Source organism: Temnothorax americanus, unplaced genomic scaffold (assembly GCF_048541705.1).
Source record: "Temnothorax americanus isolate GAGA-0224 unplaced genomic scaffold, ASM4854170v1 Scaffold38, whole genome shotgun sequence".
Taxonomy (NCBI): Eukaryota; Metazoa; Arthropoda; class Insecta; order Hymenoptera; family Formicidae; genus Temnothorax; species Temnothorax americanus.
This window is the reverse complement of record NW_027509526.1, coordinates 40001-52854: the sequence shown is the minus strand read 5'-3', so window position 1 is coordinate 52854 and position 12854 is coordinate 40001. Positions and strand designations below refer to the sequence as shown.

The window sequence follows — 12854 nt, the reverse complement described above, 5'->3', positions numbered from 1 at the left end:
TACTGTTATCATTTGCCATTACATTTACAGGTGAAGCAGAACCAGCAGAACTATGTGTATTTTTAGAATTAAGTGCCTTTTTTGCTTTTTGTAACAATGTAGTAGCGAATAACATGTCTGTATAAAAAATGGTAATATACATATAAGAAGATAATCATCGCAATAACCTTTATTTCTTGTAACAACTAAAATGTTATATTTGTAACGGCCTGACTTTAGTATCGAACGCGGACTGGTTCGCCGAATCAGGAGTTCGATGAAAGGCCCAGAGACAATAATCAATTTAGGTTGTACATGCAGTGGTTTATTCAGTTTTGTATAAACACGGAGAGCAACGTTAGCGCGGTATCACGAGACACGGTAGTGTCTCGTGCCAAGTACACGCGGAGCGAGACCGACCGTGACTCTTTTACGCGACGTGATGCCGGGTTGCGAGTACCCGAGATGTTGAGATCTCGATAACGAGTGAACGGATCAAGTTCTAAGTAGGCTTGATCGATAGCTTGAGGTCCAATTAGGGGGGGGGGGGAGGTTTTTTATAATATTCCGCTACGTGCCCTATGAGCGGAGATATTGCGACGCAAAGTCCAAATGTGAAAATTTTAATATTAAGATACTTTTCCTAACGCCGACGTATTATATGACATATATATAATCAGAAATGTCACTTTCACTTTTTTGACGCTGGCGGTGCAAGTATCGCCAGTTTTGATATTGCGCGCGTATTTCGAAATTAGGTCGATAGATTTATCGGTCAGGAGGAAGATTTCTATTTAGGTAAATTAGGTATATATATAATATATATTGAGTCAATTCACAATTGCTTCATGTTTATCTGGAGGTATTTCGTATCCTTACATATCGTATTACCACCGCTGCCGGAAAAGAAGGTTCTCTACGCTTGGCAGAAAATGCCACAAGAAAATTTTTAAGTTGATTCTTATGAATCAAGATTGAATTCGATGTCTAGGGCCGGTATTCATAGTCGGTTCTTATATTTAAGATCGTCTTAAGTACAATCTTGAGACGTCATAAACCAATGACAGAGCCGTATTAGCATCTTAAGACATTACTTAAGACGGTCTTGAAATAAGAACCGACTATGAATACCGCCCTAGGTATCCCAGGTTGCCGATGACGAGGTCCAGATAGTGCGCTTAATAGTTTTTGGTGTCCAGGTGTAATAATACGTTGAATTCGATGTCTACGTGTCCCAGGTTGCCGATGACGAGGTCCACATAGTGCGCTCCGTAGTTTTCGGTGTCTACGTGTATTAATACTTTGAATTCGATGTCCACGTGTCCCAGGTTGCCGATGACGGGATCCAGACAGTGCGCTTCATAGTTTTCGGTGTCCAGGTGTAATCGTACGTTGAATTCGATGTCTAGATGTCCCAGGTTGCCGATGACGAGGTCCATATAGTGCGCTTCGTAGTTTTCGGTGTCCAGGTGTAATAATACGTTGAATGCGATGTCAAGGTGTCCCAAGTTGCCGATGACGATGTCTAGATAGTGAGCTCCGTAGTTTTCGGTGTCTACGTGTATTAATACCTTGAATTCAATGTCTAGGTGTCCCAGGTTGCCGATGACGAGGTCCACATAGTGCGCTCCGTAGTTTTCGGTGTCTAGGTGTATTAATACCTTGAAATTGATGTCTAGGTGTCCCAGGTTGCTGATGACGAGGTCCAGATAGCGCGCTCCGTAGTTTTCGGTGTCTAGGTGTAATAATACCTCGAATTCAATGTCTACGTGTCCCAGGTTGCCGATGACGAGGTTCATATAGTGCGTTTCGTAGTTTTTGGTGTCTAAGTGTATTAATAACTTTAAATCTGAATGTAAGACATGTAGATATCGAATTCAAGGTATTAATACACGTAAACACTGAAAACTACGGAGCGCACTATGTGGACCTCGTCATCGGCAACGTGGGACACCTAGACATCGAATTCAACGTATTATTACACCTGGACACCAAAAACTATGGAGCGCACTATCTGAAACACGTCATCGGCAACCTGGAACACGTGGACATCAAATTCAAGGTATTAATACACCTGGACACCGAAAACTATGGAGCGCACTATGTGGACCTTGTTATCGGCAACCTGGGACACCTAGACATCGAATTCAAGCTTGATTCATAAGAATCGGCTTAAAAATTCCCTAGCGGCAGAATTAAAATTATGTCATGACATAATAAAAATTCGCTGAATTAAAATTATGCCTAGATATAATAAAAATGGGACGAATAATAACCTTTCAAAAGTAGAGGTTTTAAGCTTGAAATTTAAATTTTATTCATTTTTAACAAAGTTACAGCTGCTCGAATTTTGCCTATTTTTAAAGATAAATTTAGTGTTTCTTCAATTTTTGTTAGAAACGTATAATTTACTTTTACCTAAATATTATTAATTTTTATGTGTTTGTTGTTATTGCTAATTTTGTGATAAATTAAAAAATAAAAAATAAAAATGTTTTACAGATCCTTGCTTAACACTACAAAATAGGTGATATCAGTACAAAATTACCTTTTTCAAAAAAGGTAAAAAAAAGTGCCAAATACACGCAATGTATTTTGTAAATTAAAAAATTTAACCTAAGTGATAGCTTTATATCTTTTTCACAAAATTATACTATCTAACTTAACTCAAGTGACATGTATTTAAAAAAAAAAGATGTAAAATCTTTAATTTCTTTTTCACAAAATTATATTACTTAACTTAACTCAAGTGACATGTATTTCAAAAAAAAGATGTGAAATCTTTATTTTCTTCTTCACAAAATTTTATATTATATTTAACTTAACTCAAGTGACATATACATATATATATGTATTTCAAAAAAAGATGTGAAATCTTTAAATTAAATTGCGCCAATTGTAAAGAGAATATGTATATTGCTTTGAAAGATAATTGTTATGCAACTACTTTAAAGAAATAAAACCCAAGTGGTATCTTCGTATTCCTATTCAAGGGTTTTCCTATTCTAAACCCAAGTGATCATAGCTTCTTAATTCTCTTTAACAAATTTTTAATATTACAAAAAATTATTTTAATTACAAAGAATTAAAGAAATAACAGTACAAAATAAAAATATTTAATTAAAACAAAATAAATAAATTTTTAATTAAAGTAATTTAAATCGACCTGACTGGCAATATATATAACGTCTTTCCGATATGAACATTGAAAAACTGTGAGCCAACTTGGTTTGTCGGATTCACACAGCACTTTTTTTCAGATCAATATCGAGACATTATTAATTTTGACCATAATTTTGGTCTGTTGATGTAATTTCTAAATTAAATAGTTTTTAATTTTATTGCGAAAAATATTACCCCAGCCAGGGTTTGAACCTGGAACCTCCCGTATACCGTGCGGGTGTCGTACCAATTCGACCACTGGGGCTGTGGTAATATTTATCGCAATAACAACAGTAAGATGGAGCACCGATTACTAGGTCGACGGTGTATAATAAACAGAATAATAAATTTCTTTCGCCAGTATATAGAATAACAATTAAAGTAATTTAAATCGACCTGACTGGCAATATATATAACGTCTTTCCGATATGAACATTGAAAAACTGTGAGCCAACTGTTATTCTATATACTGGCGAAATAAATTTTTCTTGTAAAAAAACTTGGCGCTGCTTTTTTACTCTTGTCGCATTCTTCCCTAAATTATGTTTATTGTTTTTTATTCAATCAAAAATCTTAGTACTAATGTTTAAATTTTAATGTTTAAACTTCAAAGTCTAGCAGCGCCAAGTTTTTTTATAAGAAAAATTTATTTATTTTGTTTTAATTAAATATTTTTATTTTGTACAGTTATTTCTTTAATTCTTTGCAATTAAAATAATTTTTTGTAATATTAAAAATTTGTTAAAGAGTATTAAGAGGCTATTATCACTTGGGTTGAGAATAGGAAGACCTTTGAATAGGAATACGAAGATACCACTTGGGTTTTATTTCTTTAAAGTAGTTGCATAACAATTATCTTTCAAAGCAATTTACATATTCTCTTTACAATTAACGCAATTTAATTTAAAGATTTCACATCTTTTTTTTAAATACATGTCACGAGTTAAGTTAGGTAATATAATTTTGTGAAAAAGAGATTAAAGATTTTACATCTTTTTTTTTTGAAATACATATGTCACTTGAGTTAAGTTAGATAATATAATTTTGTGAAAAAGATATAAAGCTACCACTTAGGTTAGATTTTTGAATTTACAAAATACATTGCATGTACTTGGCACTTTTTTCGATATAACGTAAGGGTGGGCGGAACGCGATATATATACAGCGAAGGGGTAGTGCAGGCGCACTCGGCGCGGTAACGGAGACGCAGCACTTGATATAGTTGACCAAATAACAAGCGCGGGATTCAGGGCGGCGGTGTGGTCTAGTGGTAGAGCGCCAGACTCGTAATCTGAGGAACCAGGTTCGAGTCCACTAAAGCCATGTAACATGGAAAAGTTTTTCCGAAAAACCGCGCCTTTCCGTGCAAGATGCGGAAAAAACTAGGCTCCGTCTTTCGGAAGAGACGTTAAACCGTTGGTCCAAAGCAAGCAGGAAACAGTAAGGTAGTGAATGAATTGGAGGTTAGGGTTGGGTACGTCCCTTAAAAACGCCCTTTAAGGCCCCTTGGGGTATATAAAGTAAAATTCTTTATCCATTTTTAACAAGCGCGGGATTACGATTTTAGCCGGCCTCGGTATGCTACCGGCAGTGCATGGGCACTGTATACGAACGCGGTATTACAATATTAGACCGGAAATAAGTTGGCGCTGCAAGTTCATATTTTTTAATTTACTATAGCTCAAACGATTGCTCCCTAATTGCTCCCTCAGAATCAACGATTGCTCCCCTTTTAAGATTATTATTTTTTGAGATATTTAATAAAAACGAAAAATTTTTTATTTTTATTGAAAAGCATATTTATAATAACTCTATGCAACTTTATAGGGCATAGAACGATTGCTCCTTCATTGCTCCTTATTGCTCCATCATAATTTTAATGATTTATTGCATTTTTATTGAAAAAATAACAAATTAATCATTTCAGTATCGGCCGCTTATTGTAACTATGGCTCGGCAGCGCATGCGCATGCTACCATAACTATGCGCATGCGCGATGGTATCTGTTAAAGCTTTTACGGATACCATAGCGCATGCGCGTATGGCTTCTGCTTTCTGCTCATGGCTCCTGCAATTTTATGTGCTTCCATCTTAACTATTTCTCGCTTCGCTCTATTGGGATTTTTAATCGCTCCATTCGTATAATTAATTTTGTATGATATTTTAGCAGAGAACTGTTTATTTTCTTGGAAAAATACATTTCTCACAGTCTTCTGCAAGTATATCCAACATAAAACGATTGCTCCTTAATTGCCCACCTGTCAGCATTGTGCATGAGCCCTTATTGACGTTAGGCTTAGTTTCCACGCGTCGCGTCATCTGTCGTTAAAGCCTCTTGCACAATGCCAGGCAACAGGCAATAGGAACAGGGAATAGAAATCAGAAATCATGTATAAATGCAAAATAAACAGTGACACAATCAATAGACACAGAGTTTCAGTCACGTTGGAAATTCTGTGCCTATTGCCTGTTGCCAACCAATCATAGCATTCGAACTTTTTAGGTTGTAATTAACGATTTTTTTAGTTATTTCCTGTTCCTATTGCCTGTTGTCTGGCATTGTGCAAGTGGCTTAACCAATATAAACATCCCATTACAAATAATGTAATAAAATAAGATGTTTTGATTGGTCGCGTTAGGCCCGGTCTACAATGGATGTCGAAAGTCGGAGTCGTAAAAAATTGACCAATCACAATCTATTATTCTCCTTGCGGTCGAAAAATAATGAATGGTCAATTGATTGGTCAATTTCTTACGACTCCGACTTCCGACATCCATTGTAGACCGGGCCTTATCCGTTGCGACCAATCAAAACATCTCATTTTGATCCCGTCACAAGTAATGTAATAAAATGGGATGTGTTGATTGGTTAACTTGTGATGACGCGACGCGTGACGCGCTCAGTGAAAACTCGGCCTTAGTGCCCATCTACAATGACTACGACTACAATAGGTGTTTTAAGCCCTAAGGGCACAGTATAACCATACCCAGTAGCGACACTCAGCCGTCCGACCCGGAATAAAATTTTAGTGCGCATGTGCGAGTCCGTACATCTCACAACATGGTTGCGCCCAGTTGCGTCTCGAACATCGTAGGTAACCTCAACCTCCACAGTTTTATGACATATTTTTTATTTGAATAAATTGTGTCTTTTTATTAGTGATAAGAAAATTCCGGGTGTGACGTGCTACATTAAAATGAAGTTAATGAAGAGAGGTGGATATAGTTGTGCCATGAAGAATTGTTCAAATATTTCTGGGCGTGAATCTGGTCCCAGTTTTTTTCGTTTTCCAAAAGACCCAGATAGGTAAAAATAATTTCCATTAGCGGATTTGTTAATTGAATTATATATCAAGTGTTTTTTCATTAATATTTTATACAAAACATCTTTCAGAGCAAAATTGTGGTTGGAAAAATGTGGTCGCGAAATTAACACGTCACCAGAAAATTTATATAAAAATTACAAAGTTTGTGGTGATCATTTTAAATCGTCGATGTTTTTAAACGATTTGAAAAACAGACTTCAACCACATGCAATCCCCGAACAAATGGAAAATGATAAATCTTTTGAATTATCAAGTGAAAACAACGCAACATTTAATTTGAGTGATGATTCTGAGGAAAATACAGTAATATCAGGTAAGCAGTTTTGAACTCTGTGTGTGTGTGTGTGTGTGTGTGTGTGTATGGTTGGAAATATCAAAAATTTTGTGAACATAATTACTATATTTCAGTTGAGTGTGATATCATTAAATCTAACTATGATAAGCAACAATTGGAATTATTTGAAACTGGCTTTTCAGACAAAGTTGAATGTCAGTCAATATTAGGTAATAATTTTAGTTCAATATAGAATTAACTAATGCTAGTAACATGAAATTTTTGTGAATTAGAAAATAAAATTGATGTATGGTTATTATAATTTATATATTCGTTTTTTCTTTGTAATGAATGGAATATAATCATTAATTTTTTAAGTTTCATAAGTGATGTAGTATTTTTAAATATTATAGTTAACGACCATCATGGGCAATATGAACATGAGCAAGTGGAATCAGTGTCACATCAGTATGCTCAAACAGAGCTACAATATTTGGATCAATATGCTCAAACAGAACCACAACAGTTGCATCAATATAGTCAAACAGAGCCAAAATTTTATAATCATTCCCCGCGCAAAAGAATTTTGAGAGGCAGAATTGAAGCGTTACATCGAGAAATTCGAAAATTAAAACAACAATTAGAACGACAGAAAAATAAGATACAAACTTCAAAAATAAGACAAAAAATGTCCTTGAATGAATATTGTGAAGCTACAGACGAATTTCTACTACCAGAGATTGCAAATTTTGTAAAAACTCAAGTACGTCTTAGTAGATATAAGTCAGCCAAAGGACGAAAATATTCGCTTCCATTTAAAAAGTTTTGTTTAGATATATTGTTTTCTGGGGGAGGCAGAATTTATAATTCTTTTGCACAAAAATTTATCCTTCCCAGTGTAAGAACCTTACAACGCATGATTGAACATTTGAAAATTACTCCAGGTTTGCATGATTTTGTTTTCGATGTTTTGAAAAAAAAGTTACAGGCTTCTTCGTCACCTCTCGAGAAGTATTGCATTTTATGCATTGATGAAGCATCAATTAAAGCAAATCTGTATTATAATATAAGTCAGGATGAAGTCATTGGATTTGAAGACTTGGGTGATGGTAAATCATATCTTTCAGCATGTAATGTTGCAGTTTTAATGATCAGAGGGATTTGCAACAATTGGAAACAACCTTTGGCTTACTTCTTTCTTCATTCTTCATTTTCTGCTAGGAAATTAACAACCATTATTCCTCAAGCAATTACAAAACTGCAAAATGCGAGGTTTATAGTAGTAGCGTTTGTTTCAGACATGGGAGGGAATTTTAAATTAACCGCTAAATACTTAGGTGTGACAGAGAACAATCCATTTTTTTTTGTTAATAACGAGCGAATCTCACATCTTTTTGATTCACCTCATATAATTAAAGCTGTCAGGAATAATTTCCATGACAATATTATTGAGTATGACTCTAAACCTATATCTTGGAAGTGCGTTGATGATTTATTTCAACAAGATCAAACTAGGCAATTTCGACTTGCACCTAAACTCACTGATAAGCATATGAAATTTTCAAATTTTGATAAAATGAAAGTATATTTGGCTACACAAATTTTGAGTTTTACAGTGAGTAGTAGCTTGAGGAAAATGGTAATTTCTGGAGCTTTTAAACCTGCGGTTGCTCCAATTGCACTTAGAACAGCAGATTTTATCCAAAATATGAACGATTACTTTGATCTATTCAATTCATCTTCGGTTCAACATCCATCACAATTTAAACAAGCTTTTCGGGGAGCGCAATATCAATTAGAATTTCTTTCAAAAATTGAAGATTATTTATCCAAAATAACGATATTTAATAAAACTGGTGTTAATATTTCTAATAAAGTTCAAGTTTTCAAATGCATGAAACACAATATAAATTCTCTTCTTCAAATGTGGGAACATTTGCAAAATGTGTTTCCAGAAATGCAATTTCTATTATTACGCCGTTTTACTCAGGACTGTTTGGAACACTTTTTTTCGGCTATTCGAGGATTGAACGGCAATGTTATTAATCCTACCCCAGTTCAGTTTTTTTATTCATTCAGAAAAATTTTTTCTATGAAATATTGTACTGCTGAAACTGGAAATTGTGAAAGAGACAGTGCTGATATATTTGTAGCTATTACAAACTTTAGAGAGAAGAATTATATGGATGTTGAACCTAAGACAGATGACATTACACCAATACTTTTGGATGATCATGATTATCGTCAGATGGACGTAAACGAACAAGATGCGTTCCGATATATTTGTGGATACGTAATACGTAAATGTCTTCAAAAACATTCGTGTGAGATTTGTTCTCAATATGCACACTCGTACATCGACTTAAATGAAACTTCATATTACTGTTTCTTTAGGGCTTACAATTCTACTGAAGATAATCCTTTCGGAAATTTATCTATGCCGCACGATGATTTCGTAATATATCTTAAAACGTTGGAAAATTTATTTTTTTCTAAAATTGAGGAATTGATTGTACAAAAGCATATAATTCGTATCCTCATTACCATTTTTAAAGAAGTTGAATTTATTCATCCGTGTCAACATTTTCCGCATAATTATTTATTGAAATTATATGCTCGAGTTCGACTATTTTATACATTAAAATTTATTAATAAACGTTTCAAATCGCAATCCGGACACAGAAAAACTATAATTTTACGTCACGATTAGAATTTAATGTCTGTATTTTCCTTATAAATGCAAATTATTTAATATCTACTTTTATAAAAGTAAATGTGTTTTCGTTAATTAAATTTATTATTGAAGTTCGTTTATAATTTTATTGTTATAAAACTAAATGTGTTTGGCAACTTTGTGAATGTCAAAATGCATGTGTTACTTTCTGAAATAAATTTTTAATATTTCTGCTACTCCTTTTAACATTTCTGCTACTTTTTTTAACATTTTTACTATTTTTTATGTAAGTATTATACAGTAACAGCACATAATGATAGTGAATATTACATGTTTTCACTTATTCCAATTATTGTTTCAGTTGACATTGACATTTGGAGCACATTCTTTCTACTGAAGGATGTCCATGAGGAACAATTAATTAAAAAAAAATGGATATCTTAATATTTATATATTACTAAAATTTTCAGTAAAAATTATGAAATTTTAACGCAAGTATTCGGAATAAACATAAGTATTTTTTTAAATATTTTTATGCATTTTTTACTCAATGACAGAACAAATAAAAATATTAGCTTTTGCGCCCAATGATCTATATTCGCTTTTGAGCTCAATAATTATATATATTTTGTATACATTTTACAATTCTATTTACACAATAAGTTACGAAAAATTTTGAAATAAAATGATACAAAATACACAGAAGTATTATTTTCATTTCTTCTACTTCAAGAAATTCTTTGGATTATAATTAAAATTGCGCAAAAAATCTTTTTTGATTATATATACTCATATACATTTTTTAATTATATATGTACATTTCAATTGTAGCGCCGGTACATCTGACAATATGGCGACGTACCACGTGACTTGAGGACAACTACATCAAAGGTGCCGACACTCAGTGTCGCTACTGGGTATGGTTATACTGTGCTAAGGGTGCCTCCCCATGCAAGACAGAATCGCGGAAAACGGAATCTCGGAATCATTCTGATTGGTTAATCCCATAAGACTATTGGTTAGTCGCGTCATCACAAGTTAACCAATCAACACATCCCATATTATTACATTACTTGTGACGGGATCAAAATGGGATGTTTTGATTGGTCGCGACGAATAAGGCCCGGTCTACAATGGATGTCGGAAGTCGGAGTCGTAAGAAATTGACCAATCAATTGACCATTCATTATTTTTCGACCGCAAGGAGAATAATAGATTGTGATTGGTCAATTTCTTACAACTCCAACTTCCGACATTCATTGTAGACCGGGCCTAACGCGACCAATCAAAACATCTTATTTTATTACATTATTTGTAATGGGATGTTTAGATTGGTTAAGCCCCTTGCACAATGCCAGACAACAGGCAATAGGAACAGGAAATAACTAAAAAAAATCGTTATTTACAACCTAAAAAGTTCGAATGCTATGATTGGTTGGCAACAGGCAATAGGCACAAAATTTCCAACGTGACTGAAACTTGTGTCTATTGATTGTGTCACTGTTTATTTTGCATTTATACATGATTTCTGATTTCTATTCCCTGTTCCTATTGCCTGTTGCCTGGCATTGTGCAAGAGGCTTTAACGACAGATGACGCGACGCGTGGAAACTAAGCCTAACGTCAATAAGGGCTCATGCACAATGCTGACAGGTGGGCAATTAAGAAGCAATCGTTTTATGTTGGATATACTTGCAGAAGACTGTGAGAAATGTATTTTTCCAAGAAAATAAACAGTTCTCTGCTAAAATATCATACAAAATTAATTATACGAATGGAGCGATTAAAAATCCCAATAGAGCGAAGCGAGAAATAGTTAAGATGGAAGCACATAAAATTGTAGGAGCCATGAGCAGAAAGCAGAAGCCATATGCGCATGCGCTATGGTATCCGTAAAAGCTCTAACAGATACCATCGCGCATGCGCATAGTTATGGTAGCATGCGCATGCGCTGTCGAGCCATAGTTACAATAAGCGGCCAATACTGAAATGATTAATTTGTTATTTTTTCAATAAAAATGCAATAAATCATTAAAATTATGATGGAGCAATAAGGAGCAATGAAGGAGCAATCGTTCTATGCCCTATAAAGTTGCATATAGTTATTATAAATATGTTTTTCAATAAAAATTAAAAATTTTTCGTTTTTATTAAATATCTCAAAAAATAATAATCTTAAAAGGGGAGCAATCGTCGATTCTGAGGGAGCAATTAGGGAGCAATCGTTTGAGCTATAGTAAATTAAAAAATATGAACTTGCAGCGCCAACTTATTTCCGGTCAATATTAGACAGGCTCGATCGGTTATAGGTAGTGCCTGCGCACTCGGATAACGAATGCGGTATCACAATATCTGACGGACTCGGTATATTACAGGTAGTACTTGTGCACTCGATAACGAACGCGACATTACGCTAATGGACGAACTCGGTATATTACAGGTAGTGCTTATGCACTCAATAATGAACGCGGTATTACAACAATTCTAACGCGTGCGGGAACGCGTAGTGTATAGCGAAGGATTGCGGGGTCCCGGGGCTACAGCAGCGAGAACTCTCACTGCGAGGCTGATCACGCTCGACCTCGTTGGGTCGTGGCCGTCGGGAGTAAGTTCGATGGAGTTTGGGGACACCTGAGAACGCTCAGTCGTGGCTCATACTCTGGACCTCGTTTTGCGTGTCGCCCTAAGATCTGGAGGGTAGGCTTCGTCAGGAGCAGCGGGATGCCGTGGTATAGACGAAGTGTCGTCTTGCCGAACGCGCCGGCTTATATATCGCTCGGCGCGGCGAGTTCGGCAGGAGGGAGGCCGATCGTCAGGCGACTCGCGCGGTGGTGGGAGCGGCGTGATCCCGCGCGCCCGTTTTCGGCGGAGATTGGCTCCCGTCGACGCTCGTCGGCGTCGTGCGGGAAGACACCGGTGCGGCGTGTTTTTCGCGCACACGGTGCGTTTCGAACGTTTAAAAAAATGTAGGCGCATCGCGCCCTGTCCTCGCCCGACGGAGGATCGGTCGGGCGGCATCCGGCGGGTGGTGGCCGGGAACGATGCCTTAACGTAAGGGGCGCATCGTTACATATTAATGATTGCTATTATGTAAAATATAGATTATTATAATAAAATTATACCTTTATGAGCACGATTATACATTTCTCTTCCTACTTTTACAACATATTGTATATTTGTTTCTTCATAGAGTAACTTTAAATTAAGCAATTCTTGGTTATTGTTGCATTCATGTAGAGGTATATTTTCAGATTGCACAGATCTCTTTATTTCTTTTTGTAACGCCAAAAAAACCGATTAAACATACAATTTTTTACGTGCAGATTATCTTTAGGATTTAAGATCACTTGGGATTACTTATTCAGCTATGTTTTGCTGGTTTTACTGATGGAAGAAACGAAACGCTGCACCAGTAAATTTCACTGCTGCCAACTGCACT

At 35.5% G+C, this 12854-nt stretch overlaps 2 protein-coding genes across 14 annotated transcripts in view; both read left to right on the top strand.

The window, feature by feature from the left end:
- Positions 1-12854, top strand: part of LOC143902061 (B9 domain-containing protein 2-like) — a 150681-nt gene that overhangs the window by 133628 nt on the left and 4199 nt on the right. The gene's annotated exons all lie outside the window — the stretch shown is intronic.
- On the top strand, positions 6006-10365 carry LOC143902085 (uncharacterized). 5 transcript variants are annotated; one of them, XM_077414794.1, is made up of 8 exons: positions 6006-6232; positions 6302-6448; positions 6536-6780; positions 6876-6971; positions 7155-7504; positions 7724-7850; positions 9777-9906; positions 10247-10365. In XM_077414794.1, exons 1-7 carry the CDS (start codon positions 6177-6179, stop codon positions 9857-9859), a joined length of 1104 nt encoding a protein of 367 aa, XP_077270920.1. In that variant the 5' UTR covers positions 6006-6176; the 3' UTR covers positions 9860-9906; positions 10247-10365. The 5 variants fall into 5 exon arrangements, 4 of the variants coding, with proteins under 4 accessions (XP_077270920.1, XP_077270919.1, XP_077270921.1 ...); XM_077414793.1 differs by lacking the exon at positions 10247-10365 and having other exon boundaries at positions 9777-9944; XR_013258262.1 differs by lacking the exon at positions 7724-7850 and having other exon boundaries at positions 6025-6232.